Source organism: Peromyscus californicus, unplaced genomic scaffold, assembly GCF_007827085.1.
Source record: "Peromyscus californicus insignis strain IS unplaced genomic scaffold, ASM782708v3 Scaffold_23__1_contigs__length_62951481, whole genome shotgun sequence".
NCBI classification, from domain to species: domain Eukaryota; kingdom Metazoa; phylum Chordata; class Mammalia; order Rodentia; family Cricetidae; genus Peromyscus; species Peromyscus californicus.
In genome coordinates this window covers 36,815,419-36,832,257 of record NW_026294534.1, presented here as the reverse complement: position 1 = coordinate 36,832,257, position 16,839 = coordinate 36,815,419, and the positions used below count along the sequence as shown (strand labels likewise).

Here is a 16,839-nt window from a genome sequence, read left to right as displayed (position 1 = left end):
ATACTAAAACCAGACAAAGCCATTGCAAGAAAATACACAAACCAATGTCCAACTGCAGAAGAAATCCTTAATGATTGATATAAAGTTGAGCCCAGTAGTATACATTAAAAGAATAATAATACAGCCTAGTAGGGTTTATTCCAGGAATGGGAGGTGTTTCAAAATTAATATAACAGCATATGAAGGAGGAAAAAAAATCATTGTTTCAATAAATGCATAAGAAGCATTTGATAAAATTCAACAGGGAATTGCAAAGCCCACATAGACGAGATAGTGTGGTCCTGTACAGCAAAGGCAAGCCGTGCTTGTGAAAGACTGGGTCTCCTTTGAGGCAGGGCAGGTTTCTTCCCTGTTTTAACGTTTAACGTAACCTGCTGTGTGGCTGTCTAAGCTGTCTGTGGGAATGTGTTTGGAGGACCCATGCATGGGGATGCTCTGGCCATTGCTGGGAGTAGCAAGCTCTCCTGGCTCTCTGACCCTGAGCTTGATTCTCCCACCAGCTTCCGTGAATCCGTGGGACAGTGGTTAGCGTCTGATGCCAGACTTTTCACAGTTCTTGACAATCCGATCTAATCCTAACGTCTGTTTTAAAACTAGTTGAGTCAGGTATAAAGTCCTTAGAGTCACTGGTAAAAGTTACTTCAGTATTGTTTTTATGGGGGGAAATTACTTGGAAAAAAACTTTTTAAAACACTGATTTCTTTTGAAATTTATTTACATATCTTGGATGGAAGCCGTTGATACAGTTTATGTGGAATTCCTGAAAAAGAAAAGGAAATGTCTTAAGGTGGTAAATGCTAAGTGTATTTCTAATAAGGATTTAGGAACACTTCTCTCTGTCAAAGATACTGTGTATAGATTCAGTGTATATAAGCAATGTAAATAGACTATGGATTGTATCTACAGAACAAAATTCCTAACTGATTCCCTTATATAACAGATCAGGTAAGAAAAATCTTACAAAACTAAATTGTATTCATCTTCATGTTCTCTTATTTCCTTTAAAGGAGATTTATTTTAATTTTGCTATGTGTATATGTGTGTGTGTGTGTGGGTTTGCACTTGTGAATTCAGGTGTCTCTGGAAGAGGGTGTTGGATCCCCTGGAGCTGAACTTAGAGGAGGCTGGGTGCTGGGAACCAAACTTGGGTCCTCCGCAAGAGCAGTACACACTCTTAACCTCTGAGCCCCCTCTCTAGGCCTCTCTTCTTATTTCTATACTTGGTTAGTGCCAGTAAGCTTAAAAGAGCCTTAAGGGTGCCTCTGCTTATCTGTCAGAACGTACACACCTTTCAAATCAGGAGCCAAATGCCTGCTCCTCTGACTGGGACTGGAAGCGTCTTCATAGGCGTCGTAGTTGTCGAAGTAGAATTTCTCTCTTCTTGAAATGTAAGGCGACTTCGACAGACTGTTGTTGTGGCTGGAGACCTTGTCACTTAAGCTCAGATACTCCCGCTGAAGATTCCGCATCTCAAATTCCAAGGTATCCCTCTCGTTTTCTATGCTCCGCGCGTAGTTTTCCAGAAGCACCTTGTCCTCCATGAGCCGACTGATGCTGCTCTCAAACTTGGCGTTTTCCTGGCTGTGTTTCTTGAGCTCTTCTTTCAGGATCTGGTTATCCGCCTTGATCTCCAGGACCATTTTGGAGAGCATCTCACATTCCTGGCTGATCTCCGCCAAGTTGTTTTTGTAAACGTTCGTCTCCGATTTTGCGCTTTTGATCTCTTTGCGGAAATTCTCTTCCGCCGCGGACTGGTAGGTTTGAATGGCCTCCAGCTCCCTGGCCAGCGTCTGCCTGGCCGAAGCCGATTCTTGCAATGCCGCCTCGAGGTTGAGTTTCTCGGTTTTAGCGGCTTCGAGTAGGTGCAGAAGCGACTGGTGTTCGGCTTCGGCCAGCCTCTCTTTCTCTTTCAGCTGCAGCACCTCCAGCTGGCTCTCCTTCAGGCCGCTCTCGAGGGAGCCTTTGTCCGTCAGGAGTTGGTACATGTTTTTCTCGAGCGTTTCTCTTTCGTCTTGCATCAACAGCATGTTTGTGTTCATTGCGTCTATCTGTATGTTCATTCTGCTGTTTTCATTTTTGAGAACGGCCATGTCACTTTGGGACTTGTGGTCCTTACCTTTGAGGTGATCTACGGTGTTTATCATCTGCTGCTTTTCCAAAGAAAGCTGACTGTTTTTTTCCTCTAGCGTTTTATGTTGGTCTTGGAGGATGTTATAGGTGCTGACGATCTTCTTCAGTTCCCTGAGACAGTCATTGTTTTCTTCTTCCGCTTCCACTAACTTGGACTGCAGAGCACTCTTTTCTTCCCCCAGAGCCTTGAGTTGCCTTTCGTAGGTTTCAATCTTCTGTATCAGGGATTGCGTGGTGAAGATGAGGGGCTTCATTTTGGTCCTAAGGGCCAGGTTTTCGTTCTCCAGTTCCGTCACTTTTTTCTGGTTCTGCATGGACTCTTTTAGGTAGTTCTGGAGGTAATGAATTTTGGCAACGCACTGCTCGGTGACACCGTTGGCTTTGGGTGTCTTCTCATTTTCAGACGTCAGGGATCCTTGGCTGACTACAAATGGTTGCTCTTCTTCGTCTTTGCTTTCGTGTTTTGCTGGGTCAAGGAATGACAGGGTGTGCCTTGGAGCTCGGGAGTGGAATTTTAAATCTGTAGTACTCTTGCTGGTGATAGGGATGTCTTTATTTTTCTCATTCTTTTTACCCCGGCATATTTCACTCTTAGATAACTTTCTACATTTCCTACAAAAATTTACATGGAGTTTTGACACTGTTTGCCTGAGTGGCAGTAATTTGCTTACTAAGGCCTCCAATTCGGAAATCCTCTTTGATTTGATATCTTCACTTAAGTTACCTTTCACATTCTCTTCCTGAATAAAGTTCAGTTTTGAGCTATGAATGGGAAACAGCTCGTATTTACCGTGACTTTGCATATTTGTATCAGCCTGGAAAGTGTGGAGTTCGTTTGTGAGTGCCAGTTCCCTGTCGCTGGACTTTTGAAGCTCTTCTTTCATGTGTTTAATAGAGTGGCAGATATCATCTAAGTTTTCACAAAATTCATGCTGCAGAAAAGGCACGGTGATTGTGGATTTACCCAGACTCACAGGAGCAGTTTGAGGTGTCCTAGTCGGAGGAGCGGGAGGTAGAAACCGATGAAGACTGAGACTCTGCATGGTGTTAGGCTGGCCCAAAGCTCCCGTAGCTTTGTTGGGAGGTGAGTTATCTGCTGTAGCTCTCAGGCTCGCCAGAGCTAACATGTCCTCGACCTGTATCTGGGGTGGAATATTTATACTTTGAGAGAGACAGTCACCATTATTACTACTAAGGTTTTCTTCCATTGAATGAAGAGTCTTAGGGTTCTCAAAATGACTACTTTTCTTGATAGAAAGTGTTTCTTCTTCCTTCTCATTAGGCTAGCAGCAATAAAAAGTATACTATAAATATTTTGTCATTTGCCACGTGACCAAGAAACTAAGATAAAATTTGGGGAAGATTCATGTGTACAACCATATCGAGTATTTTGCCTACTAATCAAAGAAGCCTGTGTGTGTGTGTCCCCATTTTTTCAGCTGGACATGAACAAAACAGCGCCAGCTATTTTGAGATCCGCAACTCTGGCCTTCACAGAGTGCTCTAGACTTTCCCTTCCTCCCGTAGAGGACGAGACATGTGGCCAACCTCTTCATTTCAGATGTGGAAATGTAGTGAATGTATTATGCTTCAATGTATTATCCTAGGTAGACAGGCCACATGGGAACTCAGGGAAAAACAAGTGCGTCTGCCTCTGGGCTGTTTGTTAGCTTCTGCTTTCATTCATGGGTTTGAAAGGGTAATTTTAGGACCACAGGTATCTGGGAAATACCGTTTTCTAGCTAGCACAGATAATATTGGCCATCCTGGTTTGGAGTTTTTCTACAGAATTCAGCCCTGGTTTCTCAGCCTCCTCTGGACAGGTAGGCTACCCAGACTGCCTTGAATTCGCTTTGGAATTTCCATCATCTAGATGAAGTGAAATTCCTCTCACACCCTCCTAAAAGAAACAGCCAAATTCTCCAGTACAAAGATAAATACACTTCTTTTAAGTGTTTCAGGACAGATATTTTCTCATTTTCATCTCTGAATAGCCATTGTTCCCGTGAAGAAAGAGAGAACACAAAGGTAAGAACAGACCAGTTGTAGGGATAGTTTTTAAACACCAGGAGAGAGGAATGATTTTCTTTTCTTTCAAAAACATACCAAATCCTTTTCAGGGTGCATGCTGAATACTACATTTTCTTCTGAGTTAAATTGTGGGTTTTCTACTCCAACAATACTTTTGTTCAATATTTCGCTGATTTCAGACTGTACCTTTGAAAGAGAAATTGAGGATGTTAGAATTTGAATTCAGATTTGTGAGCTTGTGTCTGTACAGAAGCACATGGTTGAAAGACACCTTTACATTTCCCGTCCATAAAAAGTTCTTTGCCATTAAGAGAATAAGTTACACTTATTTATTGTAATATCTGTCATTAGAGGACTTTGAAGAAAAGAATGTGGAAATCAGGCGCATTTGGGAAAGAAGTAAAATTTTATGCACTATGTTTAAATAATTTCAGAGGCTTTACTTTTTACATTGTGGAGTAAAGAAGACATCTCTGATATCCATCATCAAGGCAGAATTCGGTCTGTCACCTGTGGCAGAATTTGGTCGTCTACTCCCACGCAGTTGCTTTCAAAACAAGGACGCTGAGTCCAAGCTGATGCCAGGACTTTAGTGGGTGTGTGTTGTGTACATTGACATGCATACACTGTTCTGTTCACCCTAATTTCTCCAGGTGAAGTCTGTGTCTTTGATGATGACACCAGTTCTACCTTTAGCTGCAAGGCTGGGTCTGTGACTCAGCACTGAGTCTCTCGCTAGAGAGCGATGATGATCTTGGATTGCTTCTCAGCCAATCTGTGGCACTCAGAATCAGAGCAAAGGACCTTAGTATAACCACCCTACTCGGAATCAGAGCAAAGGACCTTAGTATAACCTACTCAGAATCAGAGCAAAGGACCTTAGTATAACCTACTCAGAATCAGAGCAAAAGACCTTAGTATAACCTACTCAAAATCAGAGCAAAGGACCTTAGTATAACCTACTCAGAATCAGAGCAAAGGACCTTAGTATAACCTATTGTGAGAACAAAGTGTTCCCTCTCTCTCCCCTTTCCCTTCGTTGTCCCCTCCCCCTCCCCCCATCCTGATTTGAGTTTAGAAGGGCAAAGATTTGGAACTCCTTCTAACCCTTTTACCAAGATGTGGAATCTGACCGCCCACTGTCCTGGAAAGCAGACCAACGCATGGCTGAGATTTGTGCCTGATGACCAGAATCGTGATCATATGACTCATGTCACCAGAAGTGAGCTGTTCCTAGAGTCTTCAGCACCATGAGGTGACAGAATACAGTTTCCCCCAGAGCCACTTTGAGTTCTGGTTTAAATTTTAGAGTCTCTATTTGCAGGCTGTGTGTGTGTGTGTGTGTGTGTGTGTGTGTGTGTGTGTGTGTGTGTGTGTTTGCAGTGCCAGGATCAAACCCAAGGCTCTGCACATGCTAGGAAAACACTCAACCACTGAGCCACATCTGCCCCAGGTAGCACTTAAATATGAGTGCCTTTTTTTTTTTTTGACCACACATCCAAAGAGATAGGAGACTTTAGCTCACTCCAAATGAATTTCGAGCCTGAAACACATCATCACCTCTGATACATTAAACTCAGCATCTTCTTAACAACTGGCTATGGGTGAGTTTAGAAGATGGGCTGGTACCTTAAACTAGGAGATTTCCTACACATGGACTACAACAAGCATACCATGCTGACATTCTGTAGAGTCTGCATCCGCAGAGCCTGAAATGACTGCAGCTGGTGCTGAAGGACCTGCAATGAGATTTAACCAAGTGTCAGATGGGACACTTTCAGGCGGCTAAATGCAGTCTTCAATTGCTATGATTAAAAAAAAAAAAAAAAAAATCCCCCGACCAAGTACCGCGTGAGTCAGCTAACTCATCCTTAGCTGTGCTGCCGACCCTTTAAGCCTGCTCATGGAAGTTTCTGTGAGACTAGTGTGGAAGACCCAGTGTTGGTTTAGGAAGGGTTTTCACATAATTAAATGAAACAGACTCACTTTCAGTGCTGACTGTGGTTGGATTTGATTCTCTGGTTCTGATACACAGCCATATTCTAAGGAGCAAAATAAAGGACATGTATCATTTCATTCCGAAACTTTAATTCTGCAGGAGCTGCTACAGAAAGCACTCTCAATCCAGGTAGTGAGATGGAGAGGTGACGAGAAGGTCTGATGCTTACATTATCTTAGCCACACACTGAACTTAAGGACAGCTCTCACTTTAAGAAGCACCCGCCTGAGGGGACAGGGAGATGACTGAGCCATAAACATGCTTGCTCCTCAAACCTGACAGTCTGGGTTTGATTCTGGAGCCCACATAATGATGGAAGGAGAGCACTGACCTTGTCCTCCGACCTCCACAATTGCACCGTGGGCATGGGTGTGCACCACCCTCTACAGTGGTAAGCTCTCAAGCCAAAAAGTGCATGTAAAGGTCAGAGAACAAATCTGGGAAGCTGGTCCTCTCCTCCCACCCAGGGACTGAACATGGCAGCAAACCCATCGCCTGCCAGGCCATCTCACTAGCCCAAGACGATTTATTTTTTAACTTAGCATTTTAGCTATCGGGGAGTCTAACATGCTTGTTTGCTGGAAACGGATTGCAGAAAGAGGAAGAAAGGGTGGTTCTGGAGAACGAGGCAGGCAATGGCAGAGGGATTCTGGATGTGGGATCTAGATGAACTGGTCACTGGTTGAGTAGGAGCAGTGCTTCCAATGAAACATTGAGAAGGGAGCTTAGCATGTGTGAAGGGTAAGGATGGGGGGATTTTGCTCTGGTTGTTTCCACTTTTTCATATACCGTGAGATGATGCTGTGTGATTTGAGACAGCGTGGGGAGAGAAATGACATAGTTATCTCGGGGAGGGAGCGTTTGAAAAAGAATTTACTTTGGCAATAAAGCAAGTGCTCCAAATAGCACTAAGATGCTCGGTTTAGTTCATGGTCTGACTCAAAAAAATGAGTATTCTCTTCAGCAGCATTCTGATGATTCAGTGCAGGCAGTGAGTAGGCAGGAAATTGGGACTCAACTATTTTTAAGGGTAATAACAGAACTTTTTGTTTTTCTTATGAGTTGTTGGGTGTTGTTCCGAAAGAAAGAGGTTTTTAAAATTCAATAATGCTTAAAGAGCCACGTGGAAATATATGATTCTTGAGTTGGAAAGGGAATGATCAGAGATCGACAGGAGTCAGCCCAGAACCACATTTCAGCATTCACTAAGTCTTTGCTACATGCATGATATTGGGAGGCATTGAAAGGGAGTTGAGCAATGGCCCCACCCTTGAAGAAGCTTATTCTCTGTTGAGAATGTAAGAGATATTATTTATATCTAGCTTACATTTTCTTTTTCATATTTAAGTGTTGAAATTAAAAAAAAATGGCTTAATTATCAATGGGATGACCCTTTTATAATAAAGACAAGGGGAGTTTATTTCCAAGCCTGCAGAAAATTATGTCATATTCAATATTTATGAAAAATGTTAAGTGTATGCCTGTGCTTAAAGGCAGAGGAGAACAAGTCGATTTTTTTCCATTCTTTTTTTTTTAAATTTTATTTTATTTTACAATACAATTCAGTTCTACATATCAGCCATGGATTCCCTTGTTCTCACCCCTCCCACCCCCTCCCCTTCCCCTCAGCTTACCCCCCATTCCCACCTCCTCCAGGGCGAGCCTCCCCCGAGAACTGAGATCAACCTGGTAGACTCAGTCCAGGCAGGTCCAGTCCCCTCCTCCCAGGCTGAGCTAAGCGATCCTGCATAGGCCTCAGGTTTCAAACAGCCAACTCATGCAATGAGCACAGGACCCGCCCCACTGCCTGGATGCCTCTCAAACAGATCAAGCCAATCGACTATCTCACCCATTCAGAGGGCCTGACCCAGTTGGGGACCCCTCAGCCATTGATTTGTTCATAGTTCATGTGTTTCCATTCGTTTGGCTATTTGTCCCTGTGCTTTATCCAACCTTGGTCTCAACAATTCTGGCTCATATAAACCCTCCTCTTTCTCGCTAATTGGACTCCCGGAGCTCCACCCGGGGCCTAGCCGTGGATCTCTGCATCCAGTTCCCTCAGTCATTGGATGGGGTTTCTAGCCCAACAATTAGGGTGTTTGGCCATCCCATCACCAGAGTAGGTCAGTTCAGGCTGTCTCTCGACCATTGCCAGCAGTCTGTTGTGGGGGTATCTTTGTGGATTTCTGTGGGCCTCTCTAGCACTTTGCTTCTTCCTATTCTCATGTGGTCTTCATTAGGAGACCATGGTAAAACAAGTCGATTTTTAAAGTGCTACGTAGAATGGTTTTCAAGTATAAACATTAACTCTGCTGTGACAGGACCAGTGAGTTCTGTAGAAGCCATGTGAGTTAGAGCACACTCTGTTGTTGTAGAATATTAGTTGAAGATGTCTTACAGTCGTTTATGCTGTGGGATGTTTGCTTAATGACGCAAAGATGTGTTGCATTCTTTTATGCTGCATTTGTTTAACTCTGTGAAGCTGTGTTACTTGACCTGCCTAAGGCACCTGATTGGTTTATAAAGAGCTGAATGGCCAATAGCTAGGCAGGAGAAGAATAGGTGGGGCTGGCAGGCAGAGAGAATAAATAGGAAGAGAAGAGAGAAGAGGAGTGAGAAAAGGAGGAGAGAGGACCTCAGGGGCTAGCCACATAGAAAGCCACAGGAGTAAGAAGTAAAGAAAGGTATACAAATAGAGAAAGCTAAAAGCCCAGAGGCAAAGGATAGATGGAATTATTTAAGTTAATAAAAACTGACTAGAAATAAGCCAAACTAAGGCTGGACATTTATAAGTAAGAATAAGTCTCTGTATTTATTTGGGACCTGGTTGGTGGGCCCCCAAAGAGCAAAGAGTAAACAAACAAACAAACAAACAAACAAAAAACTATACTTTGCCCTGCAAGTTAGGGTGTCAGCTATGGATTCAGGCTTCCTGAACGTTGAATCTTGGCTTTATAACATATTGTGATATGTAACTCTAAGCATGTAACCGATTTGTAGGAGACACCTTTAGCATGGCATACAGTGAATACTCCAAGGATATGCATCCATGATAACAATTCTAGTCAGGATGGAGGGAGGCTGCTCAGAACCTTCCAGAGCTTCCTGTTTTGTTCAGAATTACTGTGGGATGGTCTGTATGTCAAATGTGTTGCTGATTGGTCAATAAATAAATCACTGATTGGCCATTGGCTAGGCAGGAAGTATAGGCGGGACAAGGAGGAGAATAGAGCTGGGAAGTGGAAGGCTGAGTCAGGGGAGACACTGCCAGCCGCCATCAGGATAAGGAAGATGTAAAGTACCGGTAAGCCACAAGCCACGTGGCAAGGTATAGATTAATAGAAATGGATTAATTTAAGCTGTAAGAACAGTTAGCAAGAAGCCTGCCACGGCCATACAGTTTGTAACCAATATAAGTCTCTGTGTTTACTTGATCAGGTTTGAGCGGCTTGGGACTGGCGGGTGAGAGAGATTTGCCCTGACTGTGGGCCAGGCAGGAAAACTCCAGCTACACAGAATAGAACCCCAAATCCTTGCCTGAAGTTACAAAGTTTCTTCTCTTCCATCCCACTGCCACCCTCTCCTGCTACCTTTCCCATTATTCGTTCTGCTCTGCCCACAGCAGTTACTCCTCAGACACGCCAGCCATGCTTCCACCATAGGCTCCTGGCTGTTGTCAGTCTTGATGCCTAGAGTGTTCTTTTCTAGAGCTTGGCACGATTTGGTCTTTACCTCCGCTGGTCCTTGCTCAGATGGAACCTGCTGAATGGGGCGCTCTTCTGTCACCTTCCCCTTTTAAAACAGAAGACTCTTCACCCACCTGTGACACTGCAGAAACCTCCCCCTTCCCTTTCCCCATAGGACAGACTGCCGCTATCTTGTAAACAATGTCCGCTCTCCCACTGACAGATAAGCTGAATGAGGACGGCCACCTTGCGTATGTTGTCTGGGATCCTGTCTTAGTTTCTTTTCTGTTCTACTATAAAATACTCTGACAAAAGAAACTGAGGTAGAGACGGGTTTATTTCAGCGAACGGCTCAAGGGTGCAGGCTATTATTTCCGGGGGAGTCACAGTGGGAGGAGCTTGGGACAGCTAGCTGAGTTGCATCCGCAGAAAATGAGCAGAGAGCATGGGATGGATGCTCAGCTTCCTTCCCCCATTTATGCTGTCTGCAACGTGGTCTAGGAATGGTGCCACCCACAAGGGGCAGCTCCTCTTACCTCAGTCATCTAAATCCATATGGTCCCCCACAGGCAGGTCCAAGGGTTCATTTCCCAGATGATTCTAGCATCTGTCAAGTCGGTGACTAGCCTTGATAATCACAGATGTGCAACCCCTAGAACAGGGCTAGGTACAGCAGCTACTTGAAAACACTCGGCAGATGAGCAAATGGATGGAGGTTCAGAATCGGTACAGAAGTGCCAGAACCAACATGCTGGTCATGGCTGAGGTTCAAAAGTACACCTCCGATCCCCATCCCAACGGGCCACAGGTTAGTTATGCTAACTAACTGTTCTTATGTGCATAAGTCATGCTATTGAGTAGCATGGGTCACGAGGAGGTGTCAGCCCTCATCTGCCACATTTGAGGTAGCCTCGGATTCATGAGGCTGGATGGCCTATGGACGTCCGGGGATTCTCCTGTCTCCACTGAGCCTGGCTTTTACATGGGTTCTGGGGATTTGAACTCAGTCCTTATGCTTGCTCAATAAGAGCGTCACTCATTTAACCTTCTCCTCAGCCTCTCATGCCCTTGCTGTATTGAGGCAGCTCCATCCCTTCTGATCCTTGGTGACCTCAGAGCTAAACACCGGGTCAATTTAATGTCTAAACTGTCTTGTGATGATCTTTTGCTGTATTCCTTTCCTGGTTGCTCAGGGAAGACTATAGATCTTCATGACTGGTGACAGAGGAATGCAGTGGGTGCTGATCCTGTCCTCCTCCATGTCCCTCATCTTGAATCAAGTTGATTTCTATCATTTGAGGTGTGGCCTCGGTGGCTTCTTCTCTCAGGGTCCCTGCCCAGGCATTGTGAAGGTCCTGGATTGACCAAGGTGCAGAAAGAAACCCTGTCCCATGATCAGGCTTCTGATCCATCATTTCTCTCATCTCATTACCATATGCTTCACACATGGAACCCACAACTGGGGTCCTACCCCATGGGGAGCCCGCGACTAGGGTCCTACCCCATGGGGAGCCCGCAACTGGGGTCCTACCCGTTAGCCTAAAATCCACCTTATTCATGAACTCCTGCTCCTTCCTTTGATGTCCCTTTGTGCACCAGAACCATGTGAGAGGGGCGTTGTCACCTTGGGCTTCTCTGAAGGAAGATCTCAACGTCTGTTCTTAGGTTTCTCTGGCTAGTCTACACATTCAATTCTTGGTTTATTGGAAACTGTGGCTATTTGGATTCTTAGATTTTCATAGAAAACTCACGAATCTTCTAAATGTCTGTCTGAAACTGAAATCAAACCAAACTAAGCCAAACCAAACCAAAATAAATTAACAAAACCTCAACTTTTTTTTTTTTTTTCCCACCCAGAGATTTTACCTGGTTCACTGACCCCACTCTCCTTTACCCCCTCAGAGGAATTCAGGATCTTGGATGCTGAAAGGAGAATGGAGTCAACTTCATCCTCTTCCTCAAGATGCTTTTCTGGAACAGAACTGAGCACAGCTTTTGGCGAGGAGCTGGAAGGTAGCCTGGGAAGGTGAGGAAGTAAGGCACGGAGATTCGGGTGGCGCACACCCTCGGCGGCCACCGGAGGGCGCGCTGGGGTCAGGTAGAGACTCCGCAAGTAGGGCTGGAGACTGTAGCCAGGGGGCAGGCGGGTGCTTTTTCCACTGTCTGAGCAGAGGATGTAAGGTCAGGAAGATCCGCACTCCAGACCCACTTGGGAAAGCCCAGAGGCTTGGGGATGAAGGGACCCGGGTGTGGCTCCACTATCCTCCACTTCCCACAGCTCCCCTCTCGAGGACAGCCTCCTGGATCGCTCTTACCGGGGCTCATTTCTGCTGCTTAAGGTCTTCTCGCTATCAACTGCCTTGCCCCAAGCATTCAGCTCTGCCGCTTCAAGCCGCAGCATCCCGTTGCCTAGCAACGGAGGGGTCAGGAAGCCGCGCCCATCCCCACCCTTTTCCGTGAGCTGATACAGAGGACGTGATTGGTCTTCATTTATCAAAGTCCATTGATTTTCCTGTGTGCTTGATAAACCACTTGTAAAAGGCGAATGTTGCCCTGGGAAGCAGAGGTTGCTTAACGGACTGGTTGGAAAGCCCGATCTTTCAGTAAAAGTTTTCAATAAGTACATATGACTTATTTTGCAAAATCAATTATTTCAGATAGAATATAGTCATTGAGAACTGAATTTTAAATCACAATGGGTAGGAACTGACAGACACTATGATATAATAATTTATTACCTAAAATAAATTATACATTATTTAGTTTCGGGGAACAAAGCATGATAGTTTAATGTTAACTAGCTATAATTTCTTGTTTTCTAAAGCAATGGTCTCTACCAGACTGGCATTGTGGACAATCCTAATAAATTTTAATTCTTCAATCTAGTATGTCTCTTAAACTACTATTGTAAAGAAAATGAATAATATAGTTCATCTAATGCTATGTGTTAATATCCATAATATGGTAACAATAAAATATTACATGACAACTCTAACTTATGTGCAGTATTTGTGGATGATGATGATAAGTGAAATTAACTGGAGATTTTCATAGGATGACTAAGTCAAAACAGGTGGCATAGAATATAAAATACTAATGATAGATGCTTATAATTTAATCTGTGCACTAGTCTCCACAGAAACCTACTTTTATTTTAAGATAATGTCTCAATCAATCAATCTATCAGAAAACTCCTTCTGAGTAAGGAAGGCTTATTTTAATTTTAGACCTTTATTTTGTATATTTGTGTATAGCATACACACATGCATGTGTTTGTGTGTGCATGCAGTGTGGAAGTCAGAGGTCTATGTTGTCTGTATTCCTTTATTGGTCTCCACTTTACGTTTTTGAGACAGAGTCTTGCACTGAACCTGGTACTCACAGTCTATCCTAGCTGACAGTGAGCCCCTGGGGTCCTCCATGCGCTGGGTTACAGGCATGTGCTCTTGCATCTGTTTTTTTTTTTTTTTAACATGGTACCTGGGCATCAAACTCAGGTCCTCACGCTTGTGTGGTAAGCTCTTCACCAACTCCTCTGCCCCTTCTCTTGAGCTATTAAGAGTGAATTGAGGACTTCACATCCCACCTCTCCTGAACACTTGGGTGTGTATCTTATGAGAGCACTGAAAAGAAGCACAGTACAGCCATTAATCTCCAGAGATTAACACTGATGCCTAATCAGCCATAGTCCTCAGACCTCACTGAGGTTCTAGCAATAACGCCTTGGGTAGCCACAGGTCCCAGTCCAAGAGCCTGCATTACATTTAATTGCAGTGATCTGTTTGCTTACTATAGTTCAGCCTGATGAGTTTGGTTTACCTTGAACTTCTATGACCTTAGGATTTTAGGACATTCTGGATCAGTTATTCTGTAAAATCATTCTGCGTCTTTTGTGGATGTTTTCTAGTGGGTGGGTTCAGGTCATACATCCTCGTCGGGGCGTCCTGATGGCTGTTTGTCCTCTTGGCATTCTGTCAGGTGGCAGGCACTACCATCTGCACCATCAGTGTGGCGCTCATTTGATGACTTACTAGTCTCCACTGCAGAGATATTTAACCTTGGTTCTTTTTCGACTAAGAAACAGTTTGTTAAACTACTTTGACTTATGTAATGCTCCATTCTTCATAAACTGTTGGTTTGCTAATTTACTAACAATTGCCTGTATGGGTGTTTCTTACGTTATTTAGTAGCTAATAATGGATCTTATTATGCTGCTAATATTACTTGTATTATTCCTCATGTTTCCTGTTTTGGATGGTAACAGTTTCTCAATTTAACTCAGCCTCAAATCACACAGACAGCAAAGTGTATTTTGTCAGGATATGATTTCTCTGGCCCAGTACTTGGATCATCCCTCCAACTGTCCTATAAAAAGCCTGACTTTTTATCGTGAAGTTCATTCCTATGGGATAGAACTAAAATCTACATTGCCATTTTTTTTTAAAGCTGAGAGTCACAATACTTCAAAATCTTAAAATTTGCCTTTTAGAAAAAACTTTACTTTTTCCTGTTGACCAAGAGCTGCAGGTTCAAGAATTTGGAACAAACTTAAGAACGCCACACAAAAACAGGCTCATCAGATCTATTCTTAGCAATATCTGACCAGACTACAAGACATCTGGGGTTTTCAGCTTCATATGATCTTTTTTTAAACCTGGGATTACAGGGCTATTACTAGGCATAGACGGACTCTACAGTAGTGTGATACTCACCAACTCGCCCTGAGGATATACAATATGGTAGTTGTTCCTCAGGCTTGCGTTTTGATGGAGAAGGGAGCCTCATGACATTGACTTAGGAAGTCTTTGGTGGATTACAGAAGTAACTTCTACACCTCAAAGCTTGATCCAGACGAAAACATCTCTACACCCTGTTCTCATTAAGTTACTGGCAGTATTAATTTCAACCTGACTCTGTCTATTGAGAGATGGAATGCCATGATTCACGAAGGATAGGAACCAGCTCTCGCTTGTAGGCAGTTGATCACTGCTTTTCAGAGGCCTTGTTTGGAGGAAAGGAAGCTGGATGAGTTAAGTGGGGCTGACTATAGGAAGTTTGGTCTGCTAAGGGGATAGATAGATAGAGATTTTGGAGATGAACAGGTGTTAGGGAAAGAGAAGCCGAGTTGATAAGCTCCTTTTCACTTTTTAGACACTCATGGAAATCTCCTGCCTCAGTTCACTCTGCAACATCCTCATTAAAATAGCATATTCCTCTTGCTATATACATGGGCCATTCATGCGTACATTCAATGGAGCGAATGCATTTTAAAACAACAAAGCCATGCTCCTTGTTTGACTTCTACCAGGAACCATGGCATGAACCAGAGGAGGTGTCTGTGAATATGGATCAGAAAGAAACATCTAAACTGAACCAAGAACCTGACCACATTGTCAAGGCCAGCCCAGTCTGGAATGATAAACACAATATCAAATTCAGATCACTCAATGATGGAGTGAACTAGGAGGGGGGACCTCCAGCATCATTCAGTCTTCATCTTCCTTTCCGCAGATGAGAACGTTCAAGGCCAGTGGGAGAACCGCAGCTAGAATCCAAGTCCCAACCCAGAGTTCTTTCCATGACAATCCAGTCATCTCATTACTCAATACCACTGCTTCATATTTTTATTTTTTCATACTATTTTCCCTAGCACTTCACTCACAGATTAAATGATTTTTATTATGAAGAGAACAAGCATGGCTTCAGCTTAATAGTGGCCTGAATATAAGGCAACCCAGCAGAAAGGAAGAAACTTAGTGAGACTGAGAATAAAATTGATAGGCTTAAAGATTTCACAACAGTAGAGCAGTGACTAAGATAATATACACAATTAAAGTATATAGGCAGCAAAAGGCCCTTGCTTCCCTTTGTGTCAACAAGGTTATAAACCACATATACGTGGTTATTGGTGATGTCACTTTCCTTTCTGTTTTTATGTTTATTATTGCTTTACAGTCTTTTTTTTGTTTTATTTGTTTTTTTTTTTTTTGTTTTTTCTGAGACAGGGTTTCTCTATGTAGCTTTGCGCCTTTCCTGGAACTCGCTTTGTAGACCAGGCTAGTCTCGAACACACAGAGATCCGCCTGCCTCTGCCTCCCGAGTGCTGGGATTAAAGGCATGCGCCAACACCGCCCGGCTGCTTTACAGTCTTTAATTATAATTTAGTCATCACTAGGAATATAATCTGTGAAATTAAGATCCTAAAATAATATAACTGTCATCTACATGTAAATGTTTCTAGCAACATTAGCTATTAAAAGTCACACACACACACAAAAAAAAGCAAGAGCAACCTATAGGACTCCCAAGAGACAGATTATGGGGTAAACCAAATAAGGTATGACTTATACAACGGGGTATTATTTACCTGTTAAAAGGAGTGAAATTTTCTTCCATGCTACAACATAGATGATTTTTGAAGCTATGATGCAACGTGAAAGGAGCCAGGACCAAAAAGGCAAATATTGTATGATTCCACTTACAAAGGGGTGTCCGGAATGTTACATTCACGGGGTCACAGAGTGTAATGGAAGTCGCCAGGCACTCATATGGGCGATTGAGAGTTACTGTATTTAACATGGACACAGTTTTTGCCTGAGGATGATAATGACATTCTGAAAGTGACTATCTATGATGATTGCTCTACACTGTAAGTGCATTTGAGGCCATTAAATTAAAAAGGATGATTTTTATATCATGCATACTTTACCACAATAAAAAACAGTAAAAAATTAAAGAAGATTGTCAGCCTTGAATTCTTTACCAATTGAAGTAACATTTCACAAATGACAATGAAGTAAAAAGGTTTCGGAATATCCTTCTGCCCCAGAGAGCAAAGGGCGCTCTGGGGGAAGGCGGAAACATGGCAATCCAGAGCAACAGAATGAGAGACTGTGCAGGTCAGGAAGTAGAGACCGATGTGTCCCTGCAACATGATTTTATTTATGTAAGGTTTCATGAGGAGAAGGAAGGGCTTGCGGCATGATACTGTGT

The 16,839-nt window shown here is 43.4% G+C and overlaps 1 protein-coding gene across 1 annotated transcript; it reads right to left on the bottom strand.

Moving 5' to 3' along the window:
- Positions 1-964: 964 nt before the first annotated feature.
- Positions 965-16,425, bottom strand: Ccdc110 (coiled-coil domain containing 110). Its single transcript, XM_052752861.1, has 8 exons — positions 16,329-16,425; positions 13,774-13,919; positions 12,162-12,307; positions 11,713-12,026; positions 6,148-6,203; positions 5,835-5,900; positions 4,237-4,347; positions 965-3,413 (listed from the first exon to the last, which is right to left on the bottom strand). Exons 1-8 carry the CDS (start codon positions 16,423-16,425, stop codon positions 1,251-1,253), a joined length of 3,099 nt encoding a protein of 1,032 aa, XP_052608821.1. The 3' UTR covers positions 965-1,250.
- Between the last annotated feature and the right edge of the window lie 414 nt (positions 16,426-16,839).